General features: G+C 40.8%; 2 protein-coding genes across 5 annotated transcripts in view; one reads left to right on the forward strand and one right to left on the reverse strand.

Moving 5' to 3' along the window:
• Positions 1–1,085: 1,085 nt before the first annotated feature.
• impact (impact RWD domain protein) lies at positions 1,086–20,604 on the reverse strand. Of its 2 annotated transcripts, XM_086046537.1 has the most exons (13): positions 20,515–20,604; positions 20,146–20,233; positions 20,001–20,071; positions 18,285–18,413; positions 18,116–18,168; positions 17,938–18,000; positions 17,728–17,813; positions 15,005–15,127; positions 13,902–13,996; positions 11,978–12,051; positions 11,585–11,675; positions 5,947–6,081; positions 1,086–1,400 (listed from the first exon to the last, which is right to left on the reverse strand). In XM_086046537.1, exons 3-13 carry the CDS (start codon positions 20,049–20,051, stop codon positions 1,341–1,343), a joined length of 960 nt encoding a protein of 319 aa, XP_085902663.1. In that variant the 5' UTR covers positions 20,052–20,071; positions 20,146–20,233; positions 20,515–20,604; the 3' UTR covers positions 1,086–1,340. The 2 variants fall into 2 exon arrangements, with proteins under 2 accessions (XP_085902663.1, XP_085902664.1); XM_086046538.1 differs by lacking the exons at positions 1,086–1,400; positions 5,947–6,081; positions 20,515–20,604 and adding an exon at positions 10,226–10,345 and having other exon boundaries at positions 20,001–20,201.
• osbpl1a (oxysterol binding protein-like 1A) overlaps positions 20,459–21,570 on the forward strand; it is a 33,158-nt gene continuing 32,046 nt past the window's right edge. For all 3 annotated transcript variants that reach the window (XM_086046536.1, XM_086046534.1, XM_086046535.1), the window contains exon 1: positions 20,459–20,650. The gene's annotated coding sequence lies outside the window, so the exon portion shown is untranslated. The remainder of the gene's footprint in view (positions 20,651–21,570) is intronic.

Here is a 21,570-nt window from a genome sequence, read left to right on the forward strand (position 1 = left end):
ACTAGTAAAAGTCAGTTGAAAAAAAAAGTATTTCTAGTGAGAAGTAAAAAAACAAAACTGAGATATTGTGGTTGCACAAGCGTGCACACCCTCATATATATACACATATATGTATATATATATATATGTATATATATAGATGTATGTATGTATGTATATATATATATATATATATATATATATATATATATATATATATACATACATACATCTATATATATAGATAGATGTATATAGATACATATATACATATATATAAACACAGGCTACAAATAGTTTCAGCTGTTATGTGTATTGGGGGAAAACCTTTTCATTAAAAAATATACATAAATATATATATATATATATATATATATATGTAAATCACTGCCTCAAAGACTGTTTGCAGCCTGGATGACATTGCAAATGAGAATAGTTTTCAACTGCCTTATCGAGATAAAGGGTAAATAAAAAGATACGTTTACAGAAGCATTAAGCAACAATATTTTCACTCTGATTTTCACGTTGAGACATTTGAATATTGATTGTATATTTTAAAATGAACCACTATTAAACTTAGATGAATAATATGCTTTCTTTAAAGGTCACTTAATTATTCCCTACCTGATGATGTTGATGTAGGGTGTCAGTAATGAATAGGGAAGTAACACAACACTGCCCACTGATGTGTCATCAGTCTCATTTGCATAATTTACCAAGAACTATTTGACGCTGTGGAGACTCAAACACCCTGGGCCACGGGAACCTTTGTTACCAGGAACTTATTTCACCAGGAACAAAAGGTTCCTGGGCTTGCTGGTGGAAAAGGCGCTATTGTCGGTCAGACCATCCACCATCGTGGTAAAACACATTCAAGGTACAAGCAGGAACAAACCCAACACAAATACAAATAAAAAAAGCAGCATTTTGAATGGCAAAGAACCGCGAGTCGTTGTACTTTTTACATATGATTTGAATGAATGGTCCAACAATCGCAGGATGCAAAATGCAAATGCAAAACAGTCCACATCTGGTCAGAAGGCAAGCGCTGGCCGGATGATGTCACGCTACGGCAATTTCGATTTGAAAAACGACATGACGCCCCATCAGGTCTGATGTGCTCATTTATTCGTTCCGTTTGTTCATTCAATTCAGCTCCAACATTTCAGGGAAACAACTAACTAGTCATATGTTACATTTTGGAAGTAACTTGTCCAACACTGTAAATTGTGTTCAAATGGAAACCCTGAAAGTGAAATGCTATATAGGCCTTTGACATTTACTAAAATGCTTTCAATGTGACATTTTCTCTCAGTAAAACTACAAAAATAGAACTTGATTAAAAGTCTCTTTCGGCATAATCATTTTGTCTTCTTGCTTTTTAGCCGCTTTGCCTTCCCCGCTGATTTGGCGACATCATCCTGTGAAATAACACACACAAAAAAAAACAACAACATTGTATTAGGGAGCTATGATTATGCTACCTTAATGTTCCACCTGTTTTTTTTGTTTTTGTACTTTTTTGGAGTGGCACTTTAGAGCGGCTGAGCGTTTTTGACAGACACTTGGGCTTTTTGCCGCTTGCTGTGTTGCCATCTTGCTGAAATGTGTTCATTACAACCTACTGCATCGCTCCTTCAATGTATGCCCCATAACTGCATCGAAAAGGGCACTCCTTGAATCCTCTTGTACCAACGCCCCTCTCGGACCGTGCAGCAGCGTGACCTTTGAACCCCGGTTGGATGGAAAACATCAGCCAATAGAACACAGAAGAGAAATAATCTGAGAGAATCTCACAAAGCCCGCAAGAAGCGAGCTCATTTCACCTTTGGCCGCGGCCGTATCTTCCATCTTTTATCAGACAGCCGCTGAAATCAATACGCTTCTCGTTTGAGAATTGAGCTTTGAGAATTGATTGACAAATGGAATCTTTTAATTACTTATTATATCCCAATGAGATATTCATACGTCATTTCACAATAGGTCTGAAAAAGTCTGGTACCGAATGAGTTAAGGGGGGTTTAAAAAAAAAAAAAAAAAAAAGTGGGTCTTTATCTTTTACAAATGCGAGTACGTTTATGCTTCCGCCAGGTGTCTCCTGCGACGAATTGAAAGGGAATGAGAGCCACTCCCACTGGCCGGAAAGCAAGTCGGCTGTGTCCACGCCCACAACGGCGCAAGGTGAAGAGATTCATCGATGCCCCCCACTGGCAGAAACGCACACATGCCACAACTCTTGATGGATGATGCTACAATTTTCTTTATTCCTCCATCCAAAGCACCCGCTATGGATTTGCCAACCTTGCTGTAAGTCAAGAGGAGGGCAAACTAGAAGTTGTGCTCCGGGACCGGTTTGAACTTTAAAAATCACCATCTGGTTGGTACATGGGAAGATAATTGCATGCTGTGATTTTATTATTTATTTTTTTTACATTTTTTTTTTTTTTTTTTTTTTTTTTTTTAGTGATTGCTCTTCGAACTCGGTTAGCCTAGTTTTCAAGGAACGGAGGCTAATTAGCATGTCGACGCTCTTGTGGGGGTTTTGCGTCGGGCCGTAAATCACAATTGCGCCAATAAAAAGCTTGGCACATTGCTATGTTATTTTAATTCCTCCTTAATTAAATAGGCAGGTCCAAGCTCAGATTAATGTGCCCCGGTCGGACCTTTTTTTTTTCCACACAAGGCCAATGTGGCGCATCATTGAAGAGTAAATATAATTAATCACATTAGTCGGGATACTTAAATGGGCCACGAGGCTGATACTGTTACCACTGGCTGGCTAAAAACAACAACACTGTGATTAATTTTATCGATTACCTCCGCACAGGAGCCTCGGGGCAGTTTACGATGTACAAGTAAATACCAGGATAATCAAGGGAGATGGGCGCCAAGCGGGAATCTGGCTACGCCTGAGGAATTTCTCCTCGCCGCAGATGATACCTGCAGCGCCAGTCCATGGGGGAATAGTGTGACTCTGCGATCTATCACACAACTCTAAGCGCACCGGGTCCCGGCGCCACGACGACATTTTGCGCGGCGGAGAATCGGGATGCAATTAAAAGTACAGATTGGGCCTGTGATTGAGTTCCAAATACAAAATTGAAGAGGTTTGTAAAGCCTTCAAAAATGGAAACCAAGGTGACCTTGGTTTGAAGTCATGGATTTTCTTTCCCCATACAAAAAAAAAACAAAAAACTGAAAATTCCAAGAAAAAAGATGTGGCAAAGAGAATAAAATTCTTCTTGGAAAAAAGTCAGAATTTTATAAGTTGTTATAAAATAAACAAACTAATTTAATTAAAAAAAATATAGTAGGAGTATGTTTTTTTTTTTAATAAATAAATGTCAGTATTGGGAGGAAATAATATTTTTAGTGGGGGGAATAAAGTCGTCCTAATACGAGAATGAATGCTACTTTTGAATTTTTTTTAGCAATTTGAGGGGCAAAAATATTAGAAAAAAAATACTTGAAAAATAAATGATAAGTAAACCTGGTCATAAATATTAAATACGTATTAATAAAAACTTTTGAGTGCAAAAAGAAAAAAAACCAAACATATTTCTGTGTGAAACATGCCGTAATAATACAGAATTAATGCCATTGTAAAAATCAGTGAAACATTTTTGGAAAAAACATTTTTTCTCATTTTTTATTTATGCTCCAAATAAGTTCCCAGGCCATTAGCAGGCATTGAGTGCCCTGCACCTGGTTTTGCACACAGCTTGACGTTCTGCTGGCTGTTAAAGCGGAAGTCAAGTTTTTTTGGGTTGTTTTTTTTTAACAGTAAGCTGACATGTTTTTGAAGTCTTTTTTTCGTGACTACCTTTAATCTACGTGTGATGTTCCAGCTCAAAAGCTCTATCGCGCTATCAATGCAATAAGTTTGCGGAACATAAAAACGGCTTCAAAGCGAACCGGCGGCCGACTTTGGGGAGAAAGCGTTTGATCTCTGAAAGCAGACACTTCCAAATGGTGTCCAAATGTGAAAGCGCATCCTGAGGTGAGGAGGGGCAAAGACAGAGATGGGATCACGTGCAGGTTTCAAGTTTTGAACTCCTCGTCTCGAGCGAGTACCGATTCATTTTGTTCCGGACAAGTCAAGTCACGTTAGTAATGCGGTCTAACCTGCAGCAAGACTCCAGACTACTTCTTCATGGCTGCGTTTTGCCACAAAAATGTGTGACTGCATGTGTAAATCTGAGCTGTAAATTTCCCAAATTGTATTAATTACACTGGTCCGCAGGAAGCAGAATTGCAATTGCGTAGCAGTAATAATTTTATTTCTTTAGTGTTCCAAGTTATCAAAACGGGAATTTTATATAACTGACAGTAAAATAAATTTTTACTTTGGTACTCTAGTACATTGCAGACGCTAGGGCTGCTTGAATATAAAAAAAAAATAATAATTGCGATTTTTTGGGGGGGGTAACAATTGAAATCACGATTGTTAAAAACGATAATTTATTTTTGGGTACAAAAAAACAAAATGTTTAAACATAAAAAATATAAAGACAAATACATTTCTTTGAAACACTATAATCATGTAAGTTCCTATTGGACCAAACAAAATTCCTAAAATTAGTTATCATAACATTTAAAGCAACACTGTGTCATGGCAGTTTTTGTTGATTATGGCGGCGCCATGTGGACAAAAGTGGTAGTGTTTTGCCAAACGTCAACCATATTCCCCATGCGCGCCAGCGCGTACTGTCGTGAAATCCTGCGCTCTCGCTGGCCTGCAAGTTGGACTGAATTGCATTTCTATTTCCAGTGGCTGTGTCAAAGATGAATAGCGATGAGGTAATGAATCGAATTTTGTTCAAACAATACTTTTGTTTTTCGGTTTGTTTTGGGGCTTCTGCCGTGACACCAGTAACAGCGCATAGACGTTCGAATCGACTTCCGTCCTTATAGCGAAAGGAGGAAGTGAGTATGCCCTAAAGCAATTCAGGACATTTGTATTGTTTTTGGTGAGCCAGGGTTGCTCCCATCCTCCTCAAAGTTGCTTAGTGCCAGTAAAAACGATACAGACACACCCCCCCCCCCTGCCCCAGGGCATGAAAAAAGTCCCATCCAACTACTTAAGTAAGTCAATATTTCATCAAAAGAGTTGTGAATTTTTTTTTTTTAAGGTCGAATTCTTGCCCAGTGCCGCTTTAAAAAAAAAAAGGTGAACATGTATAAATTCAAGTATGATTTCCTTGTGTAAACAAACATAGTGCACTGGATATAAGTGCATATTAATGATTGTTTTTAATGATTATGCCAATTATGTAATCGTGGAGTGCAATAATCATAATTGTAATTGAATTGCAATTAAGTGCACAGCCCTAGGAGACGCAGCACTTTTTAAAAATTTTTGCTTAAGTACTGTAAATGATTTTTTGGGGGTACGCAAGCATCTGTAGTTCTACTTCAATCCGCAGTCTGAACACTTTCGCCAAGTCCGCAGAGCCCCATCACCAAGATCAACATGCTAATCTGCAAGCATCTGATGCTTGCAGATTAGCCATGTCAGCAGTACTGGCAGCCGGTGGACATTACCTTGACGCACGCACGCAGGATCTTTTTTCAGCAGCCGAGCGTCAGTCAAAGAGAGCGGAGCTGACAACGTCCGTCCCTTTTACGAGCACGCCGTACCTGTCCGCTAATGGCCGCCCTCGCTCAGCGGGGTGACGCCGCTTGTCACAGAGCCGCCCGACTGGGTCCTTGAGCTCGACACTCAGCCGGCCTCGGAGGCCTTTCTGCAGTCGCCGCGTGATGCTTATTACTGTGTCAATATGACACGGCGACACTTGCTAATGTCTGTTAGCAGTTCACCGGCTTGGGAAGTAATATCAAGGCCGCAAGGACAGCGCCTGGGTGGAAGTTTAACGCCTGACATTCCCTTTCAATGCCATTTTGTGTTGAAAGCCTTTGAAAATAGGGTCTGAAATGAATACTTTGAAAAAAACAAAATAGACTCACCGATGAGGCGGTGTATCCCTCTTGCACCAGGATGCTTCGAGCGCAGTTGTTGATGTGCTTGAAGCGGTCAGGGCCCAGCAGAATCCCCCCGTACCACCGGGACACCACCACCAGCACATTACGCACGTCCAAAATCTATAAGGGGACATAAAGAGGAGATATTATAGAAATGTGACTTTCTTTTTATTGTAAATAATAAATGAATGTCCCAACCGTTTGTTACATACGCCTTTACCAAAATGTCTCAATGAGCTAGCCGTTCTAAACTTTGCGGTTTATTTTTATAACGTCATGGCTCGCCTGTTTTGTGGGTTTGGTCACGTGGCTTCGAGCCGTGAGCGCTTTGACGTAGCAAAAAATGTCAGCCTCCTTGGATGGCAATTTTGAATCAGAACACCGCGTATTCTGCAGGGATGGGAAATTCAGTCCAGGAAGTTGAAATGCCACAGTTTGGCTTTAGCCACAGGTGCTTCTACTCATCTGACAGGTAAACGAGCTCCCTGAGGAGAAGCACCTGTGGCTAAAGCTAAACTGTGGTAGGGTTTTTACTTTCTGGACCAGGATTTCCCATCTCTGGTATTCTGGAGCGTTTTTAACTTGGCTTCAAATTTAAAAAATGCAAAACATGTCTCTTATAAAAAAAAAAAATTAAAAAAAAAGATAATCACACCATGTAGTGGAGAAGTGTGTGTGTGGGGGGGGGAATGATACTCATCAATAAAACTGCCTGTGATGTGATGGCCTGATATGGAAAAATTGTCTCCCAGATCTAATTTGAGATTGAATCAAGTTGGATGTGTTAAAAAAAGAAATATTTAGAGAGGAGAAACTGCTTGGGGTGAATGTTTGTAGCCTATATTGCGTGTCACAGTAATAAAAACGATTTTTCAACCACAATGTAGTTACCAGACAAGCTAACAGTTAGCCTAGCTTCTTCTAGTTCTTCTTCTAAAACTACACATTCTTCTTTATATTTTCCGGGAGCCTTCTTTGGCATCCTCCTTATTACATGTAAAAAATATGAATATAAGGGTTTTAACAGTAGACAGCGGTGACTTGAGATACAAGTTAAAATAGTTCTAAAACTACGATTAAAATCATTCCACCGAAAATGGAAATGTTATTAATCTGTTCCAGCCTACCCCCCCCAAAAAACAACAAAACGATGCTCCAATGTTTGTGTTCAAATCTCGATTGCTTAAAAGGTAACAAACTGCTGCTAGCTGTGAACATTGCGTTCACGGCCACCATACAGCAATTGAATTCCAAACTTTCCCTCGCGAGTCAAAGCAAAAAACTATGATATATTACAGTATACGCTCGCTTATCCACCGTGATAAACGCCGGGTCCGTGTACGGCACACATTATAAGAGCAATAAGCACACGGTGATATTTTCTTTCTCGTCACGTGTGCGGTCTCTCAAAAACAATCCGTATGTGCGAACACAGGAAAGACAGATGAGGAAAGATGAAAGTGGCTAAAAAGGGGTCTGTTGTATCAAATTATGTCACATGTGTGCCATTGTAATTGGGGTATATTGCATCAGAGTAGCTTTATACGTATCGCGTGGCTGGCTGTGTATCGAGATGCGTATCGCATCGGCGTCGGTGATGAAGATGCATAATCCCTGCCATGTAACAAGCGCCGCTGAAGATGGATTAAACTCTAATCCTCTCATCAAAGTCCCGGTAAATCGCTAATCATGATATCCCTCCCTTTTACAAACGCTCAACTCACACAAGAGTCCGATCCTTTGGTCGGGGGGGGGCGGGGCAGTGGGGACGACTGCACATCTGGCAACCCAAATTATTAATCAGCGACTTCTTTTATTCATCATGGTGCACTTGGATGCTCGCGGGCGGAAAAGCACCAATCAAGAATGAGCAAACGGGAAGAAAGGGTTGCTGGGAGAGCAATGAGATTAGAGCAGAACAGATTAATGCCAAAGCACTTGATGTAAATTGTCCTGTGCGCTGCGAGTGTCACAAGGAGATGATGAACGCGTGCGCTCACTCGCTCGGGCGGATGGAAAGATAGAAAGTGTCACTTTGAGACAGGAATGGAGCATATCCACAAGTCTTCTCTCGCGTGTGCAAGTTTGACATCCATCACACAGCTCGTGCTTTTCCGTCCGGGAACTAAAAAGAGCAATTTGAAGCCAAATATGTGGAACAATAGAGCCGGAAATTCCCAGAATTCAATTTAAAGGTTATTGGTAGGAATGGATATTCAATTTGATGTGTAAGAAGGAAAAGGTGCTCTGTCCTGAGTTGTTCAACACTCTAGATGTGGACATTTGCACTCTTTATCTACCTAAACATGCAGACAAAAGCCTTGAGTGACAATTTTCTGAAAGAGGAAGTCGACCCAAACGGATTTTTTTTCCAGAATATGTTCTATGCAGAACCACAGTTGAAACAAGGCATTCTGATTGATATTGTGTTTGCGGAATATGAGAAATCCACCCATTTTTAGCTAGCTCGCCGGGCGGCCATTTTGAAAATGACATCACAGTTGCTCAGGGCTCAGAGAACGACCAATCATCGCTCAGCTTCAGAAAACAGGTGAGCTGTGATTGGTCATTCTCTGAGCCCTGAGCAACTGTGATGTCATTTTCAGTCGACAGATGTGACAAAATGGCTGCCCCCTGAGCTATCTTAAAACAGGTGGATTTTGCTGCGTAAAGCAGAACTCAACCCAAACATATTTTTTTCAAGAATATGTTCTATGCCAACCCACTAGTTGAAACACAACATTCTGATAAATATTGCGTTTGTGGCATAAGTGTTAATCCACTCGTTTTTAGCCATGTCTGGCGGCGGCCATTTTGTCTTCTGTCGACTGAAAATGACATCACAACTGCTCACAATGGCCAATCGCGGCTGACCTGTTTTCTGAATCTGAGCCATGATTGGTCGTTGTGAGCAGTTGTGATGTCATTTTCAGTCAACAGAAGTCAAAATGGCCGCCCCCAGACATGGCTAAAAACGAGTGCAGTTTGCTGCTTGATTTATATTCCACAAAATTAATCAGAGTGCCGTGTTTCAACGAGTGGGAGTTGTGGGAATATATTCTTGAAAAAAATACAGTATGTTTGGTATTGACCCACGCTTTAATCCATATTCCACAAACGCAATATTACTCCAAGAATGCCTCGTCTCAACTAGTCGGGCCTGCATAAAACACAACAACATCAAACACGTAAAAATGTTTGGGCTGACTTCCCCTTTAAAACTGCTGCTATGAAACCAATGGCAGTCTCTTGGGAGGTCTTCAGTATTTGCAACTAAGGTGGGGAACCTCCCCCCCCCTCCCCCAATAAAGTCCTGTGAGGGCCCAGACGTACAAATCAAATGTTAAAGCATATTTGGCATCAAAGCGGCATAAAAAGAATTCACAATGGCATTTTATAGACGTAAACATGCATAATGGATGAAAGAATGAATGGATCCAAGACTTTTCTGGTATCAAATAGAAAATGAAATGAAAGCAGAGACTGAGCTATGTGCCGCCACTGCCGATGGCTGACTTTGACCAAAGGAGAACAGCGTGGTCGTCAAACGACATCTCCTCTCATCACAATTGCATCCCGTGCAGGTCAAACCTTTTTTTTTTTTTTCTCCCTGCCTCGCTCCAGCGTCAAGAATCGAAAAAAAGCTCTCGACACCAGTTTAATCCTCTAACCGCAAACTAACCCGCTCACCCGACATGACTCGGCAACTTCGGCTAATGAGCCTGGCGAAGATAACTTTGTAATCACTCTATCGTGTCTTCCTAACTAGTGCCGGCGCTCGCCTTCTGTGTCGCACATCCAAATAAGGCCCTGACAATTACTGGCGTGTGCGTGGGATTGTGAATCACAATTCCATCTGACAACAGCAGTCCAAACAAAAAAAACAAAAACAAAAAAAACAACAGCAAGCGTCTCTTTGATATGAGAAATGAGAAGATTAATATCATCTCTGCAGGGGAACAGATTGTCATTACACAATATGGAAATGCTGCCACTTGTGTAACCATTTGTGTATTTGTGTGTAGCGTGGTACCTTGACTTAGCACTTTCATTTATTCTGTGACCAAGCATGTAACTCAAACTACACCAATATCAACATATTTTCCCCACTGAGATGAAAATGCCCCCCCAAAAAATGCCATTTATTTGCTCAAGCACCCAAAAATGTTTGTGTTATGTAATTTTTTTTCCCCCATTGTTAACAGTCACTCACTGCCAGCCATTTTAAAAGTGTTTTTACTTTTTCAAGACACAATTATTATTATACAGACTGGGCTGATGTCATATCAAAAATGGAGCATCTGTGCCATCTAGTGGTGGTTGTGCGTCGGTAAAGTGGTTTCCAACTTTGAAATTCAGTGGAGCAGCATTAGACCAACAATCCCTGTTGAAAAATGTAATTAACAAAAACACTCATCTATGCCAGTGAAAATTAAAGTGAGTATTGTACACTGAAAAAAAAAAAAAAAAAAAATATATATATATATATATATATATATATATATATATATATATATATATATATATATATATATATATATATATATCAAAATGAAATGAATTTACAGTAGTGTGGTAGCCTCAAATGTTCCTGTCAGGTTGATTCAACTTTATTGTAAGCCACTGTAACACTGCACAGACAGTTTGAACATATTTACTTTTTCTAGATACAGGTGGGCGGAAACTGTACTTAAAGATTGACTCATTAACATAGATTACAAACAATAGTTAAAAATTGTAACAGAATGTTCTAAAAAATTTTAATTTAAAAGTTACGTACAACTGAACTGTGCTTAACCAATTTATCGTAGTGGAAAAAAGTTTAAGCCACAGTAACATTATGCGCAGTTCATTTAATTCTGTGATTCTTTTACGTTCCACTAGAGGGAGCCTGCGCACCACTAATGGTACTCAAACCACACTTTGAGAACCACTGATCCGGTACACACGTTTCATATGAAATCCGACCCCCTAAAAACGGGCTGAATTTAGCCACTTCAAACCAAAATGGCGGACTTTCCGCATCTTTCCAGGGATGGGATATTCAGACTTTTTGATTATATTTGGCAGTCAATTGTCTATCATATGTGAAGCTGGCTTTGGGTGCTCAATTCCCCCCCAAATCCTAAGCCCTTGTGAGCACCTGACGCATTTCGAGAGCATTATTAACCATATGTGGAAAGCGACACACTTTTTAAAGGTCGGCAAATTAGCGCAGCGAGCGAGGCAGCGGGTCGTGGGAGCTTCTTTTTCCTCATTAACAATCACACTTTAAAAGGTTCGGCAGACTGTGGAAACGAACAAGCCGTGAGCTGGGAGCAGACGCAATTAGGAATGAAACATTTTCTGTCTGATGCGGCTGGGAAATCGTGCCGCGTTACATCCGTTTGCTAGCATAAATTTTGCTTTTGAGTCTATCAAAGGTCCCCAGCCACCGGTGCGACGTACCACACGGAGAAAAATATAAAAAGCCAACATTTTTGGGCTTTTTAAAAAAAAAAAATGATTTGATTATATTTCTTTTTTTTTTTTTTTTTTTTTAAATGAACGTTCTCTGCTCAAAATGTTCAGCAGGCGACAGAGTCGATGTTGAGGTTGAGTGCGTGCTTAATAGACTGCTCACCTGCAGCAAATGGAGCAACCTGCCACCTGCTGCTGTCTCGCCGTCGTCCTCGCAGTCCTGCAGGAAGCTGTTCTTGTCCTCGCAGTAGATCCTAAAAACACACACGCGGACACACCCCCACACGGTGTAAGAATTATTTGTCAACTTGTCACCGCCGGTGACATCTGCTTTAAATGTCAGCAACTCCTCCCCGGTCGGCCAGGCAGCGCTTCGGCAGCTTCACCTCATTAGAGCATGCTAAAAAAAAAAAGAAAAAAAAAGGGGGAAGAAATTCACACGAAAAAGGCAAGTGTGTGTCTGTCTGTAAAACACACACACACACACCCACAATATTTTTTTGACCTTTAATTGCGACATTTGGAGAAGAGGAAAAGGCTGGCGAGTGTCACCGACCTGTACGCGTAGATGTTGTGAGTGGCGCTGGCGATCTTCTTGTTGTCGTACAGTCGCTCCAGCACGGCTTTGACCTGCGGCGCAAACAATCGTCAGCGCCCGGCGGGACGCAAGCAAAAGGGAAACGGCTTCCTCCGTAGTGTCGCGCAGTCAGCGGCAATAAAATGTTGTTTGAAACTTTCAGCCATGTTTGAAAACTGGTTTTAAAAACTAACCCAGGCATGTCATTTTTTTTTTGCTAATGTGCTTCCCCAACCCTTGTTTAAAAGCCTCATTTGAAACCATAACCGGACTTGAAACCTTTATTTAAAACCCTAACCAAGGCTTCAAACCCTAATTTGAATGAATAATCTTTGTTTGAAAGCTTAACCAGACTAACCAAAACTCTAGTTTTAAACCACACATTTAAATCAGAATCGGAATCACCTTTGTCTCCGATAGTATTGCCGTAACTACGATAAGCAAAGACATGACATATAAATCCGAACCAAACCCTAATTGGAATCCCTACCCTTTGTTTGAAACACTAACTCTGGCTAGAAGCCCTAACCCTTGTTTCAAAATTCCAACCTTGAAACCCTAACCAAGGCTTCAAACTCTAATTTGAATCATTAAGCTTTTTAAAAACCCTAATTTGGAACCTAAGCTAGACATGAAAGCCTAATTTGAAAGCACGCATTGAAACTGTAATCAAACCTGAATTTAAATCCCTACCACTTGTTTGAAGCCCTTATTTGAAACCTTTGTTTGAAAAGCCTAACCAAGGCTCGCAACCCTACAATCATAGCCTAATGCAGGCTTAAAACCTTCATTTCAGTCCTGAGTCTTTGTTCATAACCCCCATTTAAAACCCTAACCAGACTTGAAACCCTTATTTGAAACCCTTCAGAAAGTTTCAAACCCTAATTTGAACCTTTGTTTGAAAAGCCTATCCCAGGCTTGCAACCCTACCGTCATAGCCTAATGCAGGCTTAAAACCCTAATATAAAACCCTAACCAGACTTGAAACCCTTATTTGAAACCCTACCCAAGGTTTCAAACCCTAATTCCAATTTAAAAGCCTAACCTTGTTTGAAATCCTAATATGAACACTGTCGTAAAAAAAACAAAAACAATGATTTAAAACCTGAATCCAAGCTTGAAACCCTAATTTGGAGCCGCAAGCGTTACTTGAATTGCCAACAGAGACTGGAAAAGTCACCGATACACCACTCGTAGTGAATGACTCTGAATCATGGACATGTATACTTGTAACTTTACAAACAGCCTCTTGATAGCCAACAAAATGACTCTGCAGAAAACGATACGACACTCCAAAGTCCATTTACCCACCCGTGAAAGCAGTGGATGCAGATTAGAAAGCCACTAAGCAGTCGGCAAGTGGCAGCTGGCGAAACAAATGATTTTGCTGGCTTTTACATTTTTTTTTTTTTTTTTTTTTACAGGAGTGTCGGAAGCCAAACGGAACACTTCCAGAGCGTTGCAACGAGATGAGATGTAAATGTCACACTCCGTTAACCCGCCGCCGCCGCCGCCGCCTGCTAGTGGCAGCGGCTCCAAAGACTTTTCTTGTGGTTTTCATCCAGCGTGGCGGAAGGATACACTTTTGAAAAGGATTGGAGATGGACTGTGTTAATCATACATTTTGAATGATGACGCGATTTCTTTTTTTTCCTTTACCCTTTGAGAACAATGAGGCACACTTATAGCATAGGGCAAACACTTGTGGTAAAGCCAATTGCGCAATGCCGGACCTGACTTGCAACGCTCAATTGAAAGCATAACCCAATTTGAAACCCCAAATCTTGTTTAATACCCTACTTTGAAACCCTAACCCTGGCTTTAAACCCTTCTTTGAAACACCAAGTAAGGCTTCAAAGCAACATTTGGAAAGTGTGTGTGTGTGTGTGTTGTTGAAAGTCACCTGTCTTGGCGTTACCACAGGAGCCAGGTGAGGCTGGAAGGTGCTCCGACGGTCTGTGATGCAGCCGCCGTGTTGGATTGCCGCGATCTCCTCATCTAAATTTGGGACACATCCGTACGTCACAGAGCGTTCCACCGTGTTTCATTGAGTGTGCAAGTGTGTGCGTGTGTGTCATTTTGTGTTTATGTGCTTAAAGCGGACGTCAACACAAACATTTTTTTTCTTTTCAAGAATATGTTCTATGCACGCCCACTAGTTGAAAAAAGGCATTCTGATAAATATCGCATGTGTGGAATAAGAGGTAATCCACCCGTTTTTAGCCATCTCAGTTGGCGGCCATTTTGTGATTTCTGTCGACTGAAAATGACATCACAGTTGCTTAGGTAACGACCAATCACAGCTCACCTGTTTTCTGAAGCTGAGCCATGATTGGTCGTTAGCTGAGCCCTGAGCAGTTGTGATGTCATTTTCAGTCGACAGCAAGTGGCAAAATGGCCGCCCCCTGAGATGGATAAAAACAGGTGGATTTTGCGTCTTAATTCGTATTCCACAGACGCAATATTGATTAGAATATCAAGTTTAGACTAGTGAGGCTGCATAGAACATATTATTGTTAAGAAAACTTTGCGGTTAACTTCCCTTTTCACCTGTTTTCTGAAGCTGAGCCATGATTGGTCGTTAGCTGAGCCCTGAGCAGTTGTGATGTCATTTTCAGTCGACAGAAGTGACAAAATGGCCGCCCCCAGAGATGGATAAAAACAGGTGGATTAACTCTTGTGTGTGTTTGTTGAAAAGTGTGTGCTTGAGTGCAGTTTTGTGCGTATTGTTTGTTTGTGCGCTTAAGTTTGTATCTAAGTATATTTGACTGTGTGCTGAAGTGTGTACGTGCGGTTAAGTGTGTGTGGTTAAGTGTTTATTTAAGTGCGTGCTCGAGCGAGGTTGTGTGGTTTTGTGTGCGCGTGTGTCAGGAATGCGTGTTCAAGGGTGTGTGTTTAAGAGCGTGTACGCGTGTTTGAGTGTGAAAAAGCGCGTTTGCTTGCTGTTGTGTTTGCTTGCTGTTGTGTTTACGTGCGCGTGCCTCGAATGAACGGCGTGGCCCGTACCGTTTGCAGTTTCCAGGAAACGTTGCGCCTCCTCTGCGCTCAACGTGAGACCTGTGAAGTCCGGCACGTCTTGCTCATCCACGTCCACTTCTGCCGTGAGGGTCGTCTGCTTTGACTGCTCCACTGCAGTTGGGAAAGGAAGAGATGTGTTTGAAGAATATAGATCACAATCGCTGGCCAATCAATTGGAGGATCACTCATTTTTCGATTTTATTTCATCACACATTTTTTTTTTTTTTTTATCGTGCACTTGTCAAATACTTTGTACATAATTTTTTTTCAAAACTATAAAACCTCAACCGAAACAAAGCATTTTTGAAAAAAAAGGAATAAAAACTGCCCTAAGAAAAACAACTGCTGAGGTTTTTCAATTTGTAACAAGCCACACTCTCATATTTACGATCACTCTCACACATACTAACTCGGTGTTTTTCAAACCTTTTGGAGTCAAGGCACATTTATTTCATTGAAAAAAAAAAATCCACACCACCAGCTGAAATTGTGGGGAAAAAAAGCTTATTTTAACAATATAAGTGTTATGTTGTTTATATGAGCATTTTTTTTAACATTGAAGAATGACGTTATATTATAACCTCTTGAATAGGAATAAAATAAACACAACGAAAAAAGTATTTTATAATGTTTCATATTGATACTTCCTCAGTGTGAAACACGGGCCTGTTTGGATAAACATGCGTCACTAATTCGCTTGTCTCTAAACAAAGACAATTAGCTACTCGCTGCTGCCACCTGCTGGTATGGAAGAGTACTACAATGGGGTAAAGAAACGATTACGCTGCCAGGCGCTAGACCGCACAAATTATTAGATAATTTCCCAAGTTTGAAAAACGCTGCACTAACTCATTCTCACCCCTGACCACAAATCTCACACACAATTTCCCTCCCTATGACACTCATTCTCTGTCTCACTCGCGTTTACTCGTGTACTCGCTTCCAATCTCACAGTCGCATTTGCTCGGTCAGCTTCTCTCACCCTCAACATTTACTCTCTTTCGCTCTCCCACACGCGTAGTCTGTGAGTGTGCCTCTCTCTTACATTATATCATGTCTTTTCATGTGATCTTTGTCAAGTTTGCATCTTTTCATTTCCTAACCTCAGCCCACCCATTCCTCAAGCGCGCCAACGCCAGGAGCCGTCAATCAGGCATCTTGGGTTCGGCTTATTAGCACATGAATCCCAAAAAGAGGACGTTCTCTGCCACACAACAATGGCGGCTGACCATTAATACTCTGCACACCCCGCGAGGTTTTTGATCAAAAGAAGCGTCCCCCGGGGTAATGCACTCCGTCGGAATCGGCCCACAGATAACAGCCTCCCCGCCCCCAGTAGGCCGGATTCACACCCATGTACAAAATATTTCATTTGGCTACTCCACCTCAACGCTGTCAAGGAAATGGCGGCCATTCGGAAGATATTCATCTAAATGTGATGCCGTCACTCAACGTGGGACAAACGGGCTTTTGTGCTCATCTTTGCACCACATTTCATTATAGAATGTCCATGCCATGCTAAAAAAACCTTTACCCAAAAACATCCTTTTTTTGGAGGGGGCGGAGACGTAAGCTGAGAGAGGCTGCTCGCTGTCTCAGAGTCCGCCACAATAACATTGCGAGTTGCCAGAATCTTTTATGCAAATGAGTCATCAGCGCGATGCGGGGATTGTTGGAAAGAAGATTGCATTGCGCGGCGGCTTGCAGGCTCTGCGTGGTAAGTGTGCGAATTGCGTATCTTGTTGACACGGTGCCATGAATCCACATTGTGTCATTAACAGGTGGAAATGTACGGAAAATAGCCACACAGGGGCCCAAGTCAGAGTGGGGCATAATTTGTGTGCATTAAATAAGCAACAACAGAGGAGCTTTAATTCAACACTCATAATGTAGTGCCTTCATCCTTCAAAGCATAATTTACATTAATATGCGTTTAAAGAAGGGCTCGACCGGTGAATCGTTCGGCATAATCGGCCGATTGTGGCCTTTCAAACATCGGCCGAATGGTCGATTGTTTTTACCTCGATGCACTCAAAACATTTGTACAGCAGCAGTTGTACACAAGTAACACTCATAAACATTAGTTATTAGACTGATTTGTTTTCATTTTTACAAGCAATGCTTTAGGTGAGCAATACAAGTTGTGCAAGGAATTGATCTGAAAGCGGAACTCAACCCAACAGGCCCACTAGTTGAAACAGGGCATTCGGATTAATTTAGCGTTTGTGGAATATAAATTAAGCAGCAAAATGCACTTGTTTTTAGCCAACTCTGGGGGCGGCCATTTTGTCTTCTGTCGACTGAAAATGACATCACAACTGCTCACAAGGACCAATCACGGCTGACCTGTTTTCTGAATCTGAGCCGTGATTGGTCATTGTCAGCAGTTGTGATGTCATTTTCAGTCGACAGAAGACAAAATGGCCGCCCCCAGAGACGGCTAAAAACGAGTGCATTTTGCTGCTTAAATTAAATTGTTTCTTGAAACAAATATGTTTGGGTTGACTTCCGCTTTAAATATGACACACATTCTACTACTGGTAAAACAAACAGAGTATGGCAAGGATTAACATCCTCATAACTTTGAACTGATCTTTTTTTGTTTTTAGTTTGTTTTATTGGGTGTTCTATACAAAATATGTATTTTTTGAACACATGGAAAAAAAAAAGATCACAGAAAATTGAGGCTTTCCACGGCCTGTTCAGCTCACCTGTTTCAGAGTCTTGAGCTTTCTCAAGCAGGAATTCCCGGATTTTTTCCACCCACATGTAGAGGATGCTCTCCCCTGCATGCTCCCTGCAAAACATTCAGCGGGGTGACTTATTTGGTACCACCCTGCGGGGGCGGGTGGTGCAATAATCGCAGGGGGCTTCTGTAGCGGCCTCTTGTCAAAAGCCACAGATGAGAGAGAGGCACTCACACATAGAGGTCTTCCAGGCTATTGGCCAATCGAACCCTCTCAGAGCCCCGCAGCCACGCCGCACTACAAAAAGCCGAGAACAAACACGGGGTTATCAAGTGGGGCCGACGAGAGGCTTGTTGGCGGATAAATTCGTCAGATCGCCCGAGAATTCAATTTGAAAGGCAAATGCACTAACTTGATTTGGTAGATTGGCGGGGCCGCGCTGGGATAATCAGGCGGGAGAATTATCTAGAGTGGGGGGCAGGAGGGGAATAAGTCATTATCCAGATTGCAGGAAAAAAAAAAACAGATGCCTGTTTGTTTGAAAGCCCCACCCCCCACCCCCCACCCCCCTATCTCTGCACCTGCAAACATGCTGTCAGTTTGGTGTCGTCCATGTCGTTTGATATTTTGATGCAAAATATTCTGGACGCCTCGTCGATGACACACCATTCGTCACCGTAGATGGACGACAGAGCCTCCACCTCCTCCATCTGAATCAAGTGACAAGGACGCATCATTCACATCGCAATATTTACCCCCTCCGAGATGAAGATATCAAAAGTATCGCAAATGTCACGTGAGTGTAGCACCAAGTGCTGGTATCAATACCGTACGAAAATGTTTAGCCTGCCAAAATGAGACTCTGCAAGCGATTATGGAACAAATAATCTATTTGATTTGAGTGATATTGAAATCACGATTATTCATTGATTTCAAAACTTTTCATTTATTCAACTACCAAACTATTACTATGATTATTTTCCAAGACAATTCTCAGAAGCTCACTTTTTTGTTCAAAATACTGTATATACTTTAAAATAGTGTATTTGCTTTAAGTCTTTAAAAAAAAACAGCTACTTTCGTAAAATTGCAGCGTCATAAGATTTCGACTTATTTCTTATATGCAACTTTTTCCATGACTTCATTCAACGACTTTATTTGCGTGAAGATTCCGATTTACACTTTAGTCTTAAAGGCTTCAGTCTTATGACGTACCTGCTTCACAAACTTTTAGGTGATCAAGGCCATTCTTCGAATTCAAATATTCATATCTATTCTATACTTTTAATTTTTTTCTGCCACATTTTAAGTAAATTGGTTGACTTAGACACATTTTTTGGGTATACAGTTTGCCAGCTCCCCTTGTGATGTTACTCTGACCTGCCATGATGGCTCACATTTTCCGTCACTTCCAACACTAATTTCATGAATTTTATCAACTCCAAATGCGTCTTAATTTCAATTCATTTGTTCCCTTGCAATTTATTTGAACAGTTTATGGAGTATTTGTTCCTTCTCGACTCTTAATTTGTTGTTTTTTTTCTTTACGTGGCATCTATTATAAAATTAGGTACAACAATAAGTCATTATTTTGTTATTTGCTATGTTTTACTACAATCATGTTACTTTTCAATGTACATTACTGTATATTACTTTACTGAAACGAGGCATTCAGATTACTTTCTGTTGAAAATTTCGATTTAATTTTGGAGTTTTCGAATTGTAATGATTTTTGTTCTGCTAAGATTGCCTATTGTTACACATAGTAACTGGAATTACTACGAATAATTACCATCGTTGCTGTATGTGATTTGTTTCTGTCTTAAGCAAGATTTTGAATGATAGCTGTCTTTTGAAAATGGGACAAAGATTAAGAAAGTTATGGAAGTTTTAAATTCAGATTTTACAAAAACAGGTCGCACCAATTACCTCGACCCAGATTGACTTTGCATCAAGACGTTGGACAAAAACTGAAACTGCTTTTAAAGTCAGAACTTTCTTAATAATTGTCACAGGAAAACGGTACTTATATCACCGTCTAAAAATGCGAGTTTCGTATAAATCAATTATTTACAGTACAAACCTAGCCGCAATAAGCATCCTTGCACTTGATTGCAAATGAATTTGAACTCTTCATGTGTTTCTTGATCCTCAGACCATCACTTTAAGCATGCCATATACAGTGTTTGACTTACGCGCTCTCTGCAGGCCGCATCAAACCATTACATGCTCAAATAAAAAGAAAAGAAAAAAAATGACACTTCGACAAGTGTCTTAAACACAAACAGGTCACTTACTTGTGACTGAAGATCATCTCCTTCATTCTCTGTACTTATCGTGCCAGCCATCGAAACATCACTACGAGTATCTATTGAGAAAAAAAATACTCGTTAAAGAGTTTTTATAAATTGAAAATGTACGAATTACGGTACGTCGAATTACGAGTGATCGTGGGCACACGTGAAGACGACAAAGGTTCGATTTCCGGGTGGAAACAGCTGTTTAGTGACTTTAGGATTCCGCTTTGACCCTACAAAGTAAAAGTGTTAAACTATTATGGAGTTCAGGAAGGAGTCAAAACAACAACATACAAGAACATGTCAAGGGGGGTAACTAAATTAATATAGTTTCAACTTTTAAATCGTACAAAACCGTCCTTCTGAGCCGACTAAATCAGCAATAACCTTATGTTGAAATACAACTCCTAATGAGTTCCGCTATGAGCAAATCAGCTGATCCGAGTGTAAACAGAAGACAGAGACGCGTGCGTGTGTGTGCGAGGTGTTTACTACGGTGGGCTCTGTATCGTACCTGAGTCAAACCCTTGTTGTAGTTGTGCTTTGTTAGCTTGATGGGCTCTGGCGGGGGCTCAGAATACACCACATGCAGCCGCACCAAGAAGCGAGTTGACACACATCTGCTGGATTTCAGCGTCTAGTTACTTGCAGTAAGTACCACAGTACTGTGTACACTGTACAGTACTCTCTGTTGATGAGCTCCAGTCCTGACGTGTGAGGCTTGCTCAAACGTGGCAAAATTACATACTTTATGTGCTTACTAGTACAGATACTTGCGTACTGATCTGGTAAAAGAAGTAGTGATTCAAGTTCTTTAATAATATGTAAAAGTAATAAAAGTACAGCGTGTGATATGTATTTACGTACAACACATTGTGAGGATACGGTTTGGATAATGGATGGGTGGATGGAAAGTGAATTTCGACTGTCAATTAAATAGAAACACAGTGAAGCATAAATACTTTTTGTACTTAATTAGATTCTTCAGGAATGTGCACTTCTACTCCCTAAATATGAAAACCGCGTTCCACTCTTTGCGTTGTCTAAATGGGCTTGTTTTTTTAGGCATAAAAAAATAAAATTAAAAAAACAAGTAGTCATCGCTACTGCAGGTGAGATCTTGATTAGGTGAACGTGAGGCAGGAAACATTAAAAACGACGAAGCAACAGATTTGGAACAGCAAAATGTTCCCCATCCATGTCCATGCATATTTCCTTATTTAAAACAATACTTTTTTTCGGGTTTTATCTTTAGTTACTTTTTTTCACAGTGCGCTGACAACTTACATTTTTGTCTTGAATAAAGCCAAGGACGAGGAATATTTTGCTTCTTTGAATCTATTGCATCATAGTCATTAATGCTTCCTGGTTCACATTATCGCATTGCTCCATATCGCTGCTGTCCTTGTTTTTTTTTCTTTTTTTCTGCCTTTTAAGTCCGCAATAACTCGATGAGTCAATCAAGATCTCAACCGCAGTTGACTTTCCCTTTCCCTATTTACATTTTTTTACGTCGTGTCATCACCCACTGAGTTTGGGGGAAAAAACGGATAACGATTCTGACAAGACA

The sequence above is a fragment of the Filicampus tigris genome, chromosome 12, assembly GCF_054856515.1.
Source record: "Filicampus tigris isolate MCC_2025a chromosome 12, RoL_Ftig_1.0, whole genome shotgun sequence".
Classification (NCBI taxonomy): domain Eukaryota; kingdom Metazoa; phylum Chordata; class Actinopteri; order Syngnathiformes; family Syngnathidae; genus Filicampus; species Filicampus tigris.